Consider the following 18,100-nt stretch of genomic DNA (forward strand, 5'->3'; position numbering starts at 1 on the left):
TTCCTTCACATCCATAAATGTAGTCATACATGCCCTCCGATTACGAAGAATTTTAACACATTTACATTTAGTAATGTCCTTTCAAAATAGGCAAGGCACATAAAAGCATTATGGATATACAATACATAGTATTTTGTATTGGTACAAATTTATTCGTTTAAAAAAACTGTTAAAATGTATTCATTATTATTATGCTTTTATGAATTAATTTGCCACTCACTTTTTGGTATTTACTAACTAACTAACCATCACGCCGCTTCCCCGCAGGGGTAGACAGAGAGAATAGAGCACCACACCACTTTGTCCTTGCAAACATTCTTCGCCTCTTCCACGTTCATGCATCTCCTCATACATACCCGCCGATTGTTACGACTCCTATCCTGACCACTTTCAAGTATTTGGCATACCTGATCGTGCCATGTTTTTCTAAGTCTTCCTCTGCTTCTTTTCCCACTAACATTCGCCTCATAAATTTGTTTTACCGTTCTTTCCTCACTCATTCGTTCTACATGTCCAAACCATCTCAACACACCTTTATTAATTCTATCGATAATGCTTATCTCAGCTTTGCATTCCTTCCTTATTTCACTATTCGTACATCTATCATACATCGTTTTGTCGCACATTCTTCTGAGAGATCGCATTTCGACTGCATTTAGTCTACTTTCATCCTTCTTTTGCCAACTCCAAGCTTCACTTCCATACATTAGAGTTGGAACCAGGACTCCGTTGTGCACTGCCAGTTTAGCTTCCGCTGATAGGTTTTTATTTGCTATAACTGATTTCAGTGCACCATTCACTTTGTTCCCAGCATTCACTCTCCTTTCTATGTCTTTATCAATCTTTCTATCCCTAGAAAACATACTACCCAAATACACTACATTTTGGTATTTATATTTCTTAAAATCTATTGTGACAAGTGTTTCCATGCAATCAAAATCAATATCTAACACCGCATTAGTGTTTTATAATGATGATAAAGATTTTAATTTCAATAAGTGATATTTACTTAGCATTTTGCCTGGTAAATAAAAAATGCAAACATTCTTTGAAAAACAAATGTGTCTTCATATTTTCAAAATATTTACAAAAAGTAACATGAAATATAATTCTGAATGCAAGCAATATTATTTTACTGTATATAATCAACTTGTTATAATAAAATATTTATATTTACGTGTATATCCATACATATATTTCCGCCTCCGTAGTGCAATGGTCAGCACGCTCGGCTACCATGCTGGAGGTCCCGGGTTCGATTCCCAGGGGGTTCAAATAAATATAAGTGATTTTTTCAATGTTATATTTATTCAATATTACCTTGGACTGGTACCGGAAGCGGAGGGCTGATCACCTTTCCTTCATGTGTAAACGATCAAAATAACACTGCGTTTGTATGATGCAGTGCCCTATGCACCATTGGGGTGCGGATAAGGGTTTGAATGAAAAATATTTATACATTTTATTTATGTACACAAGCATAAGTACCCTTAGTGTCGGGTTGTGGTCCCGTGGTTAGTGTTGCGGTCTCTTAAGTCAGAGTTTTTCGGTTTGAACCCACTATATCACAATTTGATATCTATTTGTAATAGGCTGCTTAGGCTCACAGAAATAGTGTGAAATTGAAATATTTGTGTAAATAAAAAAATACAACTATTTCTCTTTTTATAAAATTTAAAAAAAAGCAAACTTTTATTTGTGAATTAGAGTACTTGAATAAATGTTTTATCGTATATTTACAAAGTTGGGATTATTTGGCTTAGAATTTGTGAAAATATAATAATTAATTGTATGACCTCATTCGTTTAAAATTAGCTACATTTCTAATCAAAATTATCAATGTTGATTAAGTACATCTAAAATACCAATTATCATTAAAAGTCAAAATAAAGCTGGGAATATTCCAACATTTAGGTTAGGATAATAAATAAAAAACTTTTCTAGACATAAAAACAGAATTTCCAGGAAATAAATTTATTTCCAGCTCCCAATTGTGTTGATCTAAACAAAGTTTGAGAATATAATTTATTGTTTTAGTGTGCTTGACTAATTAATAATTTTATTATTTAGAAGAACCGCTTTTACCTATTAGGTAGTCATTTCTATGCATGGACGAGAGTTACTAAATCATATAACCCCCAACGGAAATAATTAGGTAAAAAATCCAAAGTTCTCTTGCGATCCCGGGATTTTAGGATTAAAAAATTTAATCCCGCGATCTCTGACATAGTCCCAGCATAAAGCTAAATGGATTTCAGTTTTTAAATTCTATATATTTAACGAGGTGTTATGTTTTACATTAAATTACTCTGTTATTAATAATGACGTTTTAAAAAATAGCAATATTGTTTTCTTTAATGTTTCGGCATTTACTTTGTGGTAAGACATGACGATATACACGTATAAAAAAAACACGTTTTTTTACGACTAGAGTACTTTTACTCAAGTGGTAAAAAAACAAGTGTTTTCCTTAATAGTAGCAATATTGTTAATATAAATAATATTAGAAAACTATTATCAAACCTCTATATAAGATTTCAGTTTTATACCGACATTTATTGGTGGAACTGCATTTAATACAATAAAATAACAAGTGCATAGTTTTTTCACATTAATTTTACTGACCAGCGACCTGGTTTCGTCGTAACTGACATCACTCGGTCTCTTGATGTCGGTTACGATGAAACCCGGTTCGCTGGTCAAATAAAATTTATGTGGATAAAAATATATTAGTATAATTTAGTATTATTATTATTCAGTATTATTAAAATAAATAAGTATTATTACTTAGTTATAATTTTATTCATCTATATTTATCAAACTAATTTGAATTTGATTTAAAAAATACCAATAGCCATATAACTAAATTATTTGTATTAGAGTCGTGAGGACAAAATATTTTTTTTAAATTTTATTTTCATATTTCACAATTATTGTTTTATATAATAAAACAAAAGCTTTATAGCTTTCCCACTTTTATTGATTATAACTTGTAACCGAGTTTCGTCGTTACCGACATCACCAGATTGGGGACCAGTAAAATTAGACCAAAGAGAGACAAAATTTAATATCTTGCACAGATCGAGGAGAATCGCAAATTCATTGATAATGATAGCTTATGTATACTTTGATATATTTCCTCACCTGTTTGAATAATTTTTTTGCTCTGGTAGGTTTACTGGTGATCGGATATCACCACTTCTTCTACTACGTTATTTAAATAAAGTATATGAAAAAAAAAAATAATAAAAATGAATGTTTTATGCTTCAGGTCAAGAGTATAACTTCAATAAACTAACCGAAGAGGAAGTAAATTCGCTCGGACAGGGGTATGATTATGACAGCATAATGCACTATGCAAGGAACACGTTTTCCAAAGGAACCTACCTGGACACAATACTCCCCCTGGAAGTACGAGGAAGAAAAAGACCGGAGATAGGACAAAGAGTGAGACTGAGCGAGAGCGATATAGCACAGACTAATTTGTTGTATAAATGCCACAGTAAGTACCTATATTAATAACTATAAAATACAGTTATATCTTCGGCTAACGAATAATTTAAATCCATTTTTTCCTAGCTGATTAATTGATATTTAGTCCGACCTCATAAATTGAATAGTCTTGTAAATATCTAATGCCCTCTTTCTATTTTATGCAGTTTTAATTTAAGTCATACTTGTATTACAATCAGTATAAATTACAAATATTTTATCTCGTACTTATAATTTTTTATTAAAAATCTCAACGCCATAATTTTTACAGTTAACCCCCCTACAACGTTGACATAGGTACCCCTTTATCTTAGGGAATTTTATAAGGGGATAATGTTTTAATCTGTATTTTTTTTACACTTTAACTTGCGGAAATGACTTAAATGAATAATTTTATTGAAATACAGTTTAAAAACGTAACCTTCCCTTTAACGTCCCCTCCGATAACGCGGTACCTATCTCAGCGTTATAGGGGAGTTTACGGTAAAAAATACAAAAATCTCACTATACAGCTTAAATAACAATTGTTACTCTATGTAAATAAATTAAATATAATAACAAAAAATAATCTGTAAATAACAAATATAAACAACAATAACAACAATAAAAAAACAACCGTGTGATAAACGTGAATTTAATTTGTTTGTAAAGTAAAACTGTTCGTAGTCCAAATAATTTGCAACCCTAAACAACTTTTGTTATGAGAAACAATTCAAAATGGATTAATCTGTTTCGGATAATAGGAAAATCCTCTTTATAACAATAAATAATACATAATGATGTAAATCTTACACAACTCAACTGTTTTTTTTTAAACTTAAGGATACCTACTTGGTATCTGTTAATTAAAAAGTAATTATTTCAAATAACTAAGGAAAATAGCAAACACTGCAGTAACAGCATAATAGAAGTAGTATTTTAGTCATATTTATTTATTATGTCACCAACAAGCATTATTTTATCAACCGTGTTTGAAAGAAATTGTTATTTATAGAATGTGGTAGAACGTTGCAAGAAAATTCCGGTTCGTTTTCATCGCCAACATACAATAATCCATCTTCAACTACGGAGGCTGAAAAATGCGAATGGAGAATTACAGCCACACATGGAGAAAGGATCATCTTGAATATTACAGGTATGTTAAATTTTATAATAACAAAATAAATATATGTAGAAGTACACAAACTATGAAAAAAACTGTATTTTCCTTAACGCCTCAAAATGTTGTACTTCCTTTAAGCATTGAACATATACTAAATATCTGCTATTTATTTGCATCACCATTTTTTTTAAGAGTTCCCACATAACATTTGAAAATTCGCACATGCGCAATATCATATTTTTGACATATTGTGGTACACCTGCTTTACTATGGTCTAGTAATAGTAAATTTAAAATATGGCGTTATCGATAATGAAATGAATCGACATAATATTTATATTGATTTCGGTTTCATTTGTATAAATGTGTAGATCTCTCATATTTCATACAATGATTTATTTCAAAGTATTACATAAAATAACGTTTCAATATTTGATATCATGGAAAACATTTCTCATATTATTATTTAAAACAAAAAGCTGCCTTTTAAATTCAACATCATTTAAGGAATATGTAATTCATAAAACCTTTTTATTAATATTACAATCGAATAATTGAACACGTGGTTTTCTTAAAAAATACACTACAGATAAATGTAGAAAGTAAATTTAGCAAATCCGGCGTCGATTTGATTTGAAATCGGTAAACTTGTTTAATATTATGAGGCCATCACTAATGCAATGCTACCAACGTACCAAAATTAGTAACAAAATTCGAATTTTTCGATTGCCGGCTGTCATTTTTAGTTTTTCCACTTTTCTTTATAAGAAGAAAATATGTTTATACGTCTTAATATGTAATCATTGTAGATTTGGACATTTATAAATCGGATAACTGTCAAACGGACTTTTTGGAAGTTCGAGATGGGTACTGGCTGCGATCTCCCGTGCTTGGGAGATTTTGTGGAGCTGGAAGTTTGGACCGTGCGGTATTATCATCAGGTCCAAGACTTCTTCTCCACTATGTTTCTACCACCAGACCCCAACCACATAAAGGATTTTTCGCTTATTACGAAGGTAATTTTCAAGATCTTTTTCCCATTTTTTTAGTTGTCAATGAAATATTTTAGTATCAATGAAAATTATAAGCACGCACTTACTATCTCTTATACAATTCGAAGCTTATGTTGTGATACTGACAGTATGACAATAATTTGAACACGAGCTAATATTTTATGATAATATTATCATCTTTTGCAAATACCACTGTTCTAACAAAAACACTTAAATCGCCAATAAAAATATAATGTTATAAAGACGTTGGATATTGTTTAATCTTCACTTAGATGTGTAGCCATTGATTTCTCAGAGCAGATGAATCAGATTATAATGATTTCTGGGTCGAAATGCAAATTACTATGGCTGCCATCAATGATTTTAACATCACTAATAAAAAAACACATTTGGATTGCATGTATTTGACAAAAACAGGATCACATAATTATTTACCTTAGAGTTCTTACCTTATTCTATTTGAGGGTGCAGATCTTGAATCTGAAGTTAGTTTTTTTTTTATTATAACATGAAGAGTTTTTGTATCACTCAATATTGAGAGTGAAATTTCATTAAACAATGTATTTCAATACAACGGTCGAAACTGAACTTAATTTTTGATTTTTACATTGATTGTTTTTATATTGCTCAAAATTGAAATTGAAATTTCATAACTTATTTCATTCTACATATTTCGAGTTCCCTGTCTAAAGTCATTTTCCCATTTCCCTAAAAATCCATAGAAACTAGTCAAAAACCAAGTATATTATTTAATGTAGATTTATATAAGTACAAGTACCAGAATAGAAATACATTTATTGACACATTATTTGCGGGATTGTTAAAAAGTGTATTTTACATACTGTTGGTAGAGAGCGGGAGACGCTTATAAGCATTCTATTTGCTTAATTTTGGTAATGCGTGAGACGCCAAAATACATTGTACAGATCGGAATTAGGTTTTCAATTACTTATGAATAGTATATCACCCTAATTGGTATAGTAACTAGGGTCGGAGTTGATAAAAAAATCACCTGCCAACAATACGTTGAAATTTGTCGGGCTGCTCCTCATTAACGCTGTCTCATTTAGTGAACAGTGGTCAGTATATTGTTTTTTGATCCCTCACTGTAATAAGAACCATTGTTGTTCAAATAAATAAAAAAAACTTCTCCTTACAGCTGTTTGCGGGGGAGAGTTAGAACTAGATGCAGGTGGTCACTTGGAGTCACCCAACTATCCGGACGACTATCACCCTAATAAGGAGTGTGTTTGGAAATTGACAGTCCCCCAAGATTATCAAGTAAGAACCTTTTTTTTAGTTGGATTCTAATCTTTTGATACCATATTTTCTTCTTGGTGTAGGCCTTGGAAACTATTTTTAATAGGGATTAGACTCCTGCAATGCCGATTCCCGGCTGTCAATCCATCTCTTTAATGGTCTGCCCAGGAGTCGTCTACCTTGACGTTGACCATGCAGTGCGATTAGGAGAGCCTGAATGGTTCCATTCTCCTCACATGCGCATACCATTGTCTTCCCCACCTAACGACATGTTCAATCTCGCATATTTCTCTTATCTTGGTATTTCTTATTCTATCTCTTTGACACTTAATATGGTCCTTAGAGTCTTCATAATTGTGTGGAAGCGAGACAAAAATTCTGTCAATCGTTCACACCACGATTCGTACAGTCATTCTGTGAGCATACTGCTGACAACACATCAGCTCCGTAGTATTATTAAATAAACGTATCTCGACACACCCATCCAATGAGCTATTTACAAGCTACATGGTACTAGACGTACGGCAACTTTTCGTCAAGGAAGTACTGATTCACTTCTGGAATAAAATGGAAAAGGTAAGAACGCAACAAACTATTCGAACCCGGGCAGCATTAAATAAAAACTATATTGGCCCAGCCGTTAAAACAAGTTTTGCTCAAAAAAATTTTTCATTCCTTGCTCCAAAAATATTTAATTTGCTGCCCGAAACCATTAAGATTTCCAGAAGTGATCAGGTCTTTAAGAACAGTGTCCGTCGATGGTTGCTCAACATTGGAAGGGACATGGTAGAAAGTGAATTAATTAAAGTCCAGGTGTAATTATCACATTGAAAAACCTTAAACTATAAATTATTTTTGTATCTCCTGTATGTTATGTTTATAATCTAATCATTAAAAAAATATATCATTAGAAAATTTAAAAAAATTGAAATATAAATTTTGTATTACCATGTTAGTATTCGGCCGTAAAGAGCCGTAATACGTATAATAAATGTATATATGAAATGAATATGTATATTGAATGTATCTATGTATTATGAAAATAAAATAAATAAAAATAAATAAATAAATAAATAAATAAATAAATTATTACATAGAATATTTCTATGAATATGACTGGGGTCTTTTTAATACCCCCTTTTGAACCATATGTAATTTTTAGATACTTGGAGTGAGGAAGTTTTAAGGAAACATATTTTTGCATGGAATGCGAGAAATATGTGTAAACTGTTTTTTTGTTTTTAAAAATCTTATAGCAATATATTAAAAATCATTTTTCTGCTACTATGTACTAGAATGGCTATAACTGAGTAGTTTTTAGAGGCTTAACTCTTTATCTACTCTTAGTCTTGTGATCGTGACTCCAGGAATACCAAGGGACTGCATCTGAAAATCTGTATTTTACAAATTAAAAAATTTAACCTTGGTACGCAGGTGGCCTTGAAGTTCCAGTCATTTGAAGTTGAAAACCACGACAACTGTGTGTATGACATGGTGGAAGTAAGAGATGGGCATGCTGCGGATAGCCCTCTAGTCGGTGTCTTCTGCGGATACAAAATACCACCAGACATAAGGTAAAATCTCTATCCTGCTTTCTTAAAATCCCATATCGTTTGTTTTCTGATACCTAACAATATCTCTTTTCACATTTGTAGGTCGACATCCAACAAACTGCTGGTCAAGTTCGTTTCGGACGGCTCCGTGCAAAAAGCCGGATTCTCCGCAACGTTTATGAAGGAGTACGATGAGTGTGCCCTGTTGCAGCACGGTTGCCAACATGACTGTATCAACACACTCGGAGGGTATGAATGCTCCTGCAAAATAGGCTATGAACTCCATTCAGACGGGAAAAGCTGCGAAGGTATGAATTGGTTTTGAATTAATCTCTAAAATAAATTATCTGTGTAGTAGTGGAAGTTCATTATGTACATACCTTTAGGTTCAATTCCTTAAAGGCAGATCTATTTATGAATGATCTAGCGTAAGATCACATCTTATAAAGCTCACTTAATTTTATTGATAACTGGGCCAATAGTATGGCAAATAGAGAAATGTAATAAATTTTCTTTGAATAAAGTATAGCTTCACTCGTCAATGAATATTGCTATTGTTAATGTGGTATACACAATATAAGGGGATACATGTATTAAAATATTGCAAGCGATATTCATATAACAAAAACCTCTCTTCTCGGAAATTCTTCCTAGAACTGTTGAAAAGTTCCACTCATAAGTTAAAAGTTAAAATAAATATTATAATAAACTAATAATTTACAATATGACAATGACTAAAGCCTCCCCGCTTTTGTCTTTGTTTCCACTGATAGAAAATATATAATTTTTTTTATAAAAATAAGAAATAGCTCCTACTCCTCTTCATCCTTATACGTTCCTAGGACATAACTCTACAATTTATACTAAGCTTCACATACGGTGTTTGAAAGTGATGTAGGATGCATCAAAACATGTAAAACAAAAATTAAAAAATGCTTTCTTTAGTCTGTAACTAGATTCACATTTTTGTTTATATTAAATTACATCTGATTTTTTACTAAAGATAAAAACAATGATTGCAGATGCCTGTGGAGGTGTATTTGACGCAGCGAATGGCACCATCACCAGTCCATCCTTTCCGGAGCTGTATCCGGCGGGCAAGAACTGCATGTGGGACATCATAGCACCACCGCAGTTCCGTATCATGCTCAACTTCACACACTTCGATATAGAGGGGAATAATGTCTACCAACAGGTAAGGTACGACTATTTCAAATCAATAATGGTCTCCCTGCTCAATTCACCAGCACCATATTACTCTAAATAAAGCACCTGGATTATTTTGTCCTTTATCAAACCACCATATATTTTTTTCCTAATTTACATACATTAATTGAGGGTATTTATGTGTATTTTTTATCAATTTTCCTTTTTTCTAAGGTTCCACAAGGTTACTATTGGGAGTTACATTCATTGTCATCCATAATTCCAAAAAAAAATCAAACGCTATTATTTTACTGAGCAAAGTGTATAAATAGGTTATCCAATTTTGTTATTCACTCAAATGGTGGATTTGTTTTGCGTACCAAACATTACTGTTCTCAGAACTGTACAAAACTGTACTCATTTTAACTTATATTTGTTTAAACTACTGATCATAATATACTCATATAATACCTATTTCAATTATGGCTTTTTGTTTTTCAATGTTAACTTAACTTAACAGATATACAAATATATTATTCCCTAGATCTACATGAATTTTAAAACTGCGTATTTCAATGTGATTATAATTTGTCCAGGAATGTGAATATGATAGCCTGACTGTGCACAGCAAGTTAGGTGATGAAGTACTCAGAAGACACGGGGTGTACTGCGGCTCCAAGATCCCCACTCCAGTCGTCAGTGAGGGGAACGCTCTCCGACTGGTCTTCACTTCCGATAACAGCGTGCAGAAGTCTGGCTTCTCCGCCATCTATCTGATTGGTAATATGATGATGATCATTTTTTTATATGTTACTGCACAAATATTACATTTAGTTAATTGCTATTGCGTAGCTCTGACCCTATTACTTGATGTGTGTAGCCACACGGTAATAAAAGTCAGTTCCAGTTGCAGAATAACGCAACAACTAAACTATTTTTTAGTAAATTTTGAAAGAATGTTTATTCGCATTTATATTTTTATGCAGCACCATACTGAGTTAGTTTATCTGTGTCTTAAAAAGTTTAACCTTTTACATATGTATGATCGATTGTTTTTTTTTTTATTTCATTATTATTTAATTTAATTATAAACCACGTTAAATGATGGATTGTTACTTTACATTAAATATATACATTAGATATATACGTCCGCCTCCATAGTGTAATGGTCAGCACGCTCGGCTACCATACTGGAAGTCCCAGGTTTTATTCCTAGAGGGGGTCAAATAAATATAAGTGATTTTTTTCACTCTAATATTTATTCTATATTACCCTGGACTGGTACCTGAAGCGGAGGGATGATCACTTTTCCTTTATGTGTTAACAATCAAGATAACACTGCGTTTATATGATGCAGTAGACCATCAGGTGTGGATGAGAGTTTGAAGAAATACATACATACTTGAACGTTTTGAATAATCACTGCATCTTTTTTGTAATGTTTTTATTGTTTTGTTAGATAATGATGAGTGCGCTGTGAACAATGGAGGGTGCCAACACGAATGTCGCAATATTATCGGTTCTTATATCTGTTCCTGCCACAATGGCTTCATGTTAGATGAGAATAAACATGACTGCAAGGAAGGGGGCTGTAAACACGAAGTTACCCAACCCCAGGGTACCATTAACAGGTAGCGTTAACTATTTCATTCAAATTTATATAATACAGTGAAACTTCGATTTTACGTTTTTTAACGGACTGATAAAAAAAACTTAAATGAAGAGAAAATGAAAATGCGGGGTGATGAAAGAAGCATTATAATTTTATTTATATTTTTGTGAAAATCATGTTTTAAATGAGTGTTTTTGGATACAAGAACCTAAATGAGGGAAGAGGGATTTTATTATGAAAATTGTAATGACTAAACGAACAAGCAAAAAACGTAAAATCTGCATGTAAACGATGATCGCAAATAATGTAAAAAAGAAGTTTGTATTAAAAATCGAATGAGACAATATTTACGATGTAAACTGGGGGGGAAAAATGTAAATGCGGGTAATAAATGTACGTAAATATATCAGGATAGAAATAATTACACGCAATTGACGAGAAAATGTTTAATCCGGGTTTCGCTGTACATAATATGTACTTAGTGCGTAATTTTGGTTCTTATTTGTGTTTTTTTATTATTCAGATATTTGTGTTAATGTAAACTTGTGTTTCAGTCCTAACTATCCTGACCAATATCCTTCGAGAAAGGACTGCGTGTGGCACTTTACAACAACACCTGGACATCGGATCAAACTACTCTTCAATGTATTTGAAATGGAGCATCATCAGGTATAAAGATTTACCCACCTGAATACTTTTTTGAAGAAGTACTTTGATTAATCCTGTTTTATTGTAATCCAAGTAAACCTACAGCATTATTCTAGGTATATAATGTGTCATTAATTTACTGGTTTGAATGTGTATGATTTTATCAAATACATACTTTATTATTTATTCAACTGAAAAACTGAAATGTCAATGCCATTTTCATGGCCCATTATTTCGCAATCTGCGAGCTTCCTAAACTGCAGTGAAATTCCATCAATTTAAAACTTCTTTAGAAAAGGGTACTTTAATTTTATTTGACACTCATTTCAATGCATTGAGCATCAATATCAAACACCATATATGAAGCTTAGTCCAAATTTCTGGTACATATGCGGGTAGCATAGGTAACTACCACCTCTTCATCCAAGGGTTCCAAGGGTACAACATTATATGTAATTTGCACTTAACTTCACATACGGTGTTTGATAATGATGCCGAATGCATGAAAAAAAGTGTCACCACAGATTTAAAAAATAAGTGGTATTTACAAAGATTAATGAAAATAAAAAAGGGATAGATTTTACCACAAAATAACTGGTAAATCATTTAATGGAATCATTAAAAAATATTATTAAAAATATTGATATTCATTTAGCATGTAATATAAACATCGTACTGTACTGGGCTATTACTGTTTACATCGATATTGAAACTCATTTACCAAAGACATATATTTATAAAAATTAAAAGAACTTGTATGAAGATTAAGATTCTTCCAAACTATATATTATATGTATGTAGTATGTTTTTCTACTGTAAGATCATCATAACAAATATTTTAACTAACTAATTCACTAACCATCATGCTGCCTCACCAGAGGGGTAAGCAGAGAGCGAAGATTCAATAACAAACTTTAAACAAATTCCTTTTATTAACAGTTTTGTAATGGTCTTCAATTAATCGTAAGTTATTTATGAATAAGTAATTTTTCAACGTGAAATTAACAGAACACTACAGGGCTTAAAAAAATTATCCCATATACATATACATATCTTGCATAATGGATTACATTTCCGACGTTATGTTGTATTTTCCATTTCAGGAATGTGCGTACGATCACATAGCGGTGTACGACGGAGACAGTCCCGAAGCATCCTTGCTAGGAAGGTTCTGCGGGAGTAAGATCCCGCACCCGATCATCGCCAACTCCAACCAGATGTTCATGGTTTTCAAGAGTGATGCCAGCGTGCAGAGGAAGGGCTTCATGGCTACTCACTCCACTGGTACCTTAATACTTTTTTTTTTTCTTTATTTAAAGGAATAACCCGCAAAGTCTATTTTAGATGCCTATCTGCAGGTAGAATAGCAAGGATAGGGAGGGTAAATGTGAAAAACACATTGCAAACACCCAGACCAATCAAAAATAAATCTTTCTAGAATTATTTTTGCAATTGGCGGGGCAACCTGCGATGCCAGTTTCGCAGTCGAGCGTTTACTAACTGCGCCACGGTGCCTGTCTATATCTGTTAAAATCTTAAATACTACCCTGCGTTTGCTATCTTGCGGGTACTTTGCGGGCCATTTACGAATTTCCTGTTATTACAAGAACCTGAGACCTCCAGTACGGTAGTTGAGCGTTCTGAACATTACACTGCGGCGGCAGACAAATTACTGTATGTTATTTTCACTATGTAGTGCCAAAATAAAGCAGAATGGATTTTACAACATTTGAGTGTGTCTAAATACTTGGATAATACAAATCTGGATTATCTCCAGCTATAAGCTCTCGTTCATCTATGTTAAAAGATAATAAGAATGGTTTATCATTAGTTTTATGAGACTTTGTTTTTAACTTATTAGAATGAGTAATTTTATCACATTGCGAGAGGTGCCTCATGATCAAGTTATTTGATCCCCAGCTTGTGGCGGTCGCCTGATGGCCACGTCCCGAGTGAAGCACCTGTACTCGCACGCGCGCTACGGGGACGAGATGTACGAGCCCCGCGCCGACTGCGACTGGACCATCGAAGCGGCTCCCGGCCGCAACGTCCAGCTCACCTTCCTGACCTTCAACGTGGAGGACGAGAAGTTCTGCCGCTACGACTATGTGGAAGTCTTCAACGGGCCTGACGCCTCCAGCGGACCTAGCTACGGAAGATTCTGCGGAAATTCGGTATAAAGTCTTTTAAAATAATATTAGGCTTCGTTTTTATTTAAAATAATTTAGGCATTTAAAATCCATTTCTAATTTATGTTTTACTTGGTAAATACCACTGTTTCTTAAAAATCTATTGTGACATGTATTTCGATGCATTCCACATCATTTTCAAACCGTATGATGCAAAATGCACTGAAACAACTGTCATACATAATAGATTTTATGAAATAGTGGTATGTATTTACAAAGTAGAACTTATATTTTAAATTGATAGATATTACCACAAAGTGACTGCCGAATCCAAATAATGATATTTCAAATCTATCTGGCAATAATTAAAATCATGTATTTTTTTTAAAAACAAATACTTTTAAAAAAAAATTACTTTTAGCAATGTAAACTGATAGGATAGCACATAGGAATCTGAAGAAGAAAAATGTAAGAGTGCTGCAATATCAGGAAAGTCTAAGAACATTTGTGGTATATTTATAGCAAATTATCAGTTAACCAGGATGAACATTTAATATAATTCCAGGATAATAAATATCCCTGTTAATCTTCGGATATTGAAAAATGTGCTAAAATTAAAAGTATTTTCCCAAATCGCTCACTCCTTTCAAGAACGTCATAAATCAAAAATTGTCAATTTTCATTTGTGCGTGTTTTCGGAATGCCCAGAAAATGTACTATATCCAAGAAAAAGAGGCATATTTTAAACTTAATATTTATCCGCTACAGGGCAAAAAGTGTTGTTTTTGCATTTTGAATAAAAGGTATTGTTTAAATATTTTTTTAAATATACTAAATATTTTTCAAATGGAGAAAAAACCTTCAGGTTTTACCTTAAAAGATCTGTTGCACAGTAAAAATATCAATTAGTGGCTTCATATTTATTTTTTAAAACATTGTTCATATTATATTTTTAAACATTAAAAATGTTCTCCTGAAAAATCAAGTTTTTTTTTATTTATGACGTTCTTAAAAGGAGTTAGCGATATGTATAAATTTGAAAGATATTGGATTGATGATTATTTAATTCTTTTCAGATCCCTGCGGAAATCATATCTATGAGCGAAACTCTTCTCATCCGATTCCGCTCGGACGAGACCATCGTGTTCAAGGGTTTCTCGGCGTCGTACTACGCGGTGGACCCGGACTTGATAGACTCGGAGGAGATGGCCGTCAGCAGGGCGGAGATCAGTGGCCAGAGCGGGCACGGCTCCCGGCCCAAGTGGGCCAAGCCGCGCGTCTCCTCCGCCCTGCACCTGCCCTTCCTGCAGCGCCACCTCAGCACGCACCAGAGAGGCCACAAATACTTAACATATTGATAGTATAGAGACCGGACAGTTGTTTGACTTTTCCCTCTTTTGCGCGGAGGATTTTTTAACTACAGTATAGTCTCGGTTATCCGACCCTCGATTACCCGACTTTCCGAGTTATCCTGCCGGGTTAAACAAAATACAATCACGGACTTTTAATTCACAAACTTAAGTTTAGTTGCATAGTTCACTGCATTGTATGCGAGTATGTACCTACTGCAAAACATGTTTTATTACTTTGCCGTAAGTGCATTTTGATGTTTTATTTCGTTACATTCAGTTATGTTACATGTACATATTTGAGAAGTTTTCGATGTGCAAATAAAATTAACACATTTTTAATGTCGTGTTTTAACTCACGGAAATTCACCACAGAAGCTCTAAAGCTAAGCAAAAAACAAATAAGGATCCTAACCAGGACAAGTTTTTTTTCATAACTGCAGACTGAGGAAACACATGACAAAAATCTCACTTCATGACTCCCCAGTATGCAGATTTTGTATGGAGGATAGCGAAACGCCAATCCACATTCTTTACAATTGTGACGCACTCGCTCACAAACGAAGTCACATCCTTGGAGGACCTCTACTGGACTCCGAGAAGGTGAAGCTCCTACCACCAAGACAGGTCGTGAGTTACATGACTCATGTAGGTCTTGGCGGTGAGCTGTAATACAGAGGGAAGTCACAATAGACCTAATATGGTCGCAGTGACATAAGAGATGCAAGATCCCTTGACCCCCAAAAAAAAAAGTGCATTTTTATGTTTTAGTTTGTTACATTCAGTTATGTTACATGTACATATTTGAAAAGTTTTCGATGTGTAAATAAAATTAACACATTTTTAATGTCATTTTTATCGTTTTCCGTGTTATCTGACCTTGCTGCGGCCGGTTTAGGCCGGATAATCGAGACTCTACTGTACGTCGATAGCGAAGGCTGATGACCTTTTAAGAATAACCTTATCATATGTCATATCCCATGATCTTAAATCACTCATATATTGGTGTCAAAAAGCGGCAATTCAAAATTCAGAAAATCTAACTAACTAACTATTACGACGCAAGGGTAGGCAGACAGAATAGAATACCACACCACTCTGTCTTTGCAAATTCGCCTCTTTCTCGTTCATAAATCTCCTCATACATACATACCCACTGATTATTTCGACTCCTGACCCGACCGCTTTCAAGTATTTGACTTACCTAATTGTACCAAGTTTTTCTCGGTCTTCCTCTACTCATATACATTCACCCCATAAATTTGTTTTACCTTTCTTTCCTCAGTCATTTGTTCCACACGTCTAAACCATCTCAACACACCTTTCTTTATGTTATCGATAATGCTTATATCAACTTTGCATTCCTTCCCTATTTCACAATTCAGACATCTATCATACATCGTTTTGCTGCACATTCATATAAGAGATCGCAATTTCAACTCCATGCAGTCTTTTTATAATTCTTTTGCCAACTCCATGCTTTTAAAATTCAGATAATCTACCAGAGATTATACTTATTTTTTATTGATTTTGAGCCATTGTCTTTTTACTTAATACATATTTTAAATTCACAATTGAGTCATTGTTAGTTTCGAACCCGGAAACTCTAAACACTGAAATTCGATAATGAAAATTGAATAATGATTAAAAAATTTCGTGTATTGAATTTGGTTAATTTTTCATCGAAAGACCGATTTATATTTTCAACTCCATACATTATATCAATGGTGATTAGATGAATGATAATCCATTATTCTTTAACAAACTAAACTATAAACATTAATGACGTATTATTTTAATGACAAAATACTACATGAGTGTTGTTAAAATGATTCAATAATATTTTATTTATCTTTTATCCCCACTAATTGTGAAATTATGATCAGTCTTGGACTTCAAGTCGTGGTTCAGGGTAGCACATTAAATATTGCAGTACGAAATCATCAAATCTGGATGGCGACTGCCGGAAAGCGAACCGAAGACCTCATGCATGGTTGCCAAATAAGTGAACCACTACACGACAAAGCCGACAATAAAAAAATCATATGTCTGTATGATGATGCATTCTGAATTTTTTTAAGCTAAAATGTTTTGTACATCTGTTCTTCTGAATGTTATACATATATTGAGGAACTTTTCTTATGATTTGTGTGTCATATTTAAATTATTTTAAGAGACTATCATAAAACATCAAAATCTCATATTTTATCTGCAAAATTATTTTAAATTATTTTGGTAATTCTCAATGCAATATGTATATCCACTGATAATGTGTAAAATTAATTGTGTTTTTGAACAAAAAAAGTTAAACACTTTTAAGCTTACTCTCAGGAATATTAGTGCCATATTTTCAAGATTTTATATGTTTAAAATTCATATTGAAAATGAATTTCAATTCAATTACAAGTTTTTTTCAATTCCAGAAATGCATATAAGAATATAATGCCAGTCCAGTGAGTTCTAATTGCTGACGTAGAATCAAATTATGTATACCACAAACTGTGTTTATTGCTTATTGTAATTAAAAATCAAATAGTTTACTTAGAGCAAAAATAAAAATAGATGTATATATAAAATTAACTGGCATTCTGACTTTAAAAAAAAACTCTTTTGCACTAAGTTAAATTCAATTTTATATATCATCTCATCACCCACTATGTAGTTTATGTTTCGACATTCAAATTATATGATTTTTTTTATCTCAACATTTGTAATATAATATTATTTTTAGTATCTAGTGTTTAAAATCTATTTTGTATTTTAGGAAGAAAACTCATATGACAATACGAAAAATGCA

At 32.9% G+C, this 18,100-nt stretch overlaps 1 protein-coding gene across 1 annotated transcript in view; it reads left to right on the plus strand.

Annotated features, from left to right (window-relative positions):
- LOC148306601 (tolloid-like protein 1) overlaps positions 1–17,862 on the plus strand; it is a 147,219-nt gene extending 129,357 nt beyond the window's left edge. Inside the window, exons 8-20 of the mRNA XM_088264650.1 lie at positions 3,272–3,502; positions 4,487–4,627; positions 5,403–5,609; positions 6,766–6,887; positions 8,301–8,440; positions 8,522–8,727; positions 9,442–9,614; positions 10,162–10,345; positions 11,025–11,196; positions 11,732–11,846; positions 12,929–13,109; positions 13,746–13,999; positions 15,031–17,862. Of these exons, the coding sequence (XP_088120776.1) occupies positions 3,272–3,502; positions 4,487–4,627; positions 5,403–5,609; positions 6,766–6,887; positions 8,301–8,440; positions 8,522–8,727; positions 9,442–9,614; positions 10,162–10,345; positions 11,025–11,196; positions 11,732–11,846; positions 12,929–13,109; positions 13,746–13,999; positions 15,031–15,312 (2,408 nt within the window). The 3' untranslated portion in view covers positions 15,313–17,862. The remainder of the gene's footprint in view (positions 1–3,271; positions 3,503–4,486; positions 4,628–5,402; positions 5,610–6,765; positions 6,888–8,300; positions 8,441–8,521; positions 8,728–9,441; positions 9,615–10,161; positions 10,346–11,024; positions 11,197–11,731; positions 11,847–12,928; positions 13,110–13,745; positions 14,000–15,030) is intronic.
- Positions 17,863–18,100: the final 238 nt, after the last annotated feature.

This window comes from Brachycentrus maculatus, unplaced genomic scaffold (assembly GCF_059751285.1).
Source record: "Brachycentrus maculatus isolate JH-2025_06_01 unplaced genomic scaffold, ASM5975128v1 h1tg000235l, whole genome shotgun sequence".
In the NCBI taxonomy this organism is placed as follows: Eukaryota; Metazoa; Arthropoda; class Insecta; order Trichoptera; family Brachycentridae; genus Brachycentrus; species Brachycentrus maculatus.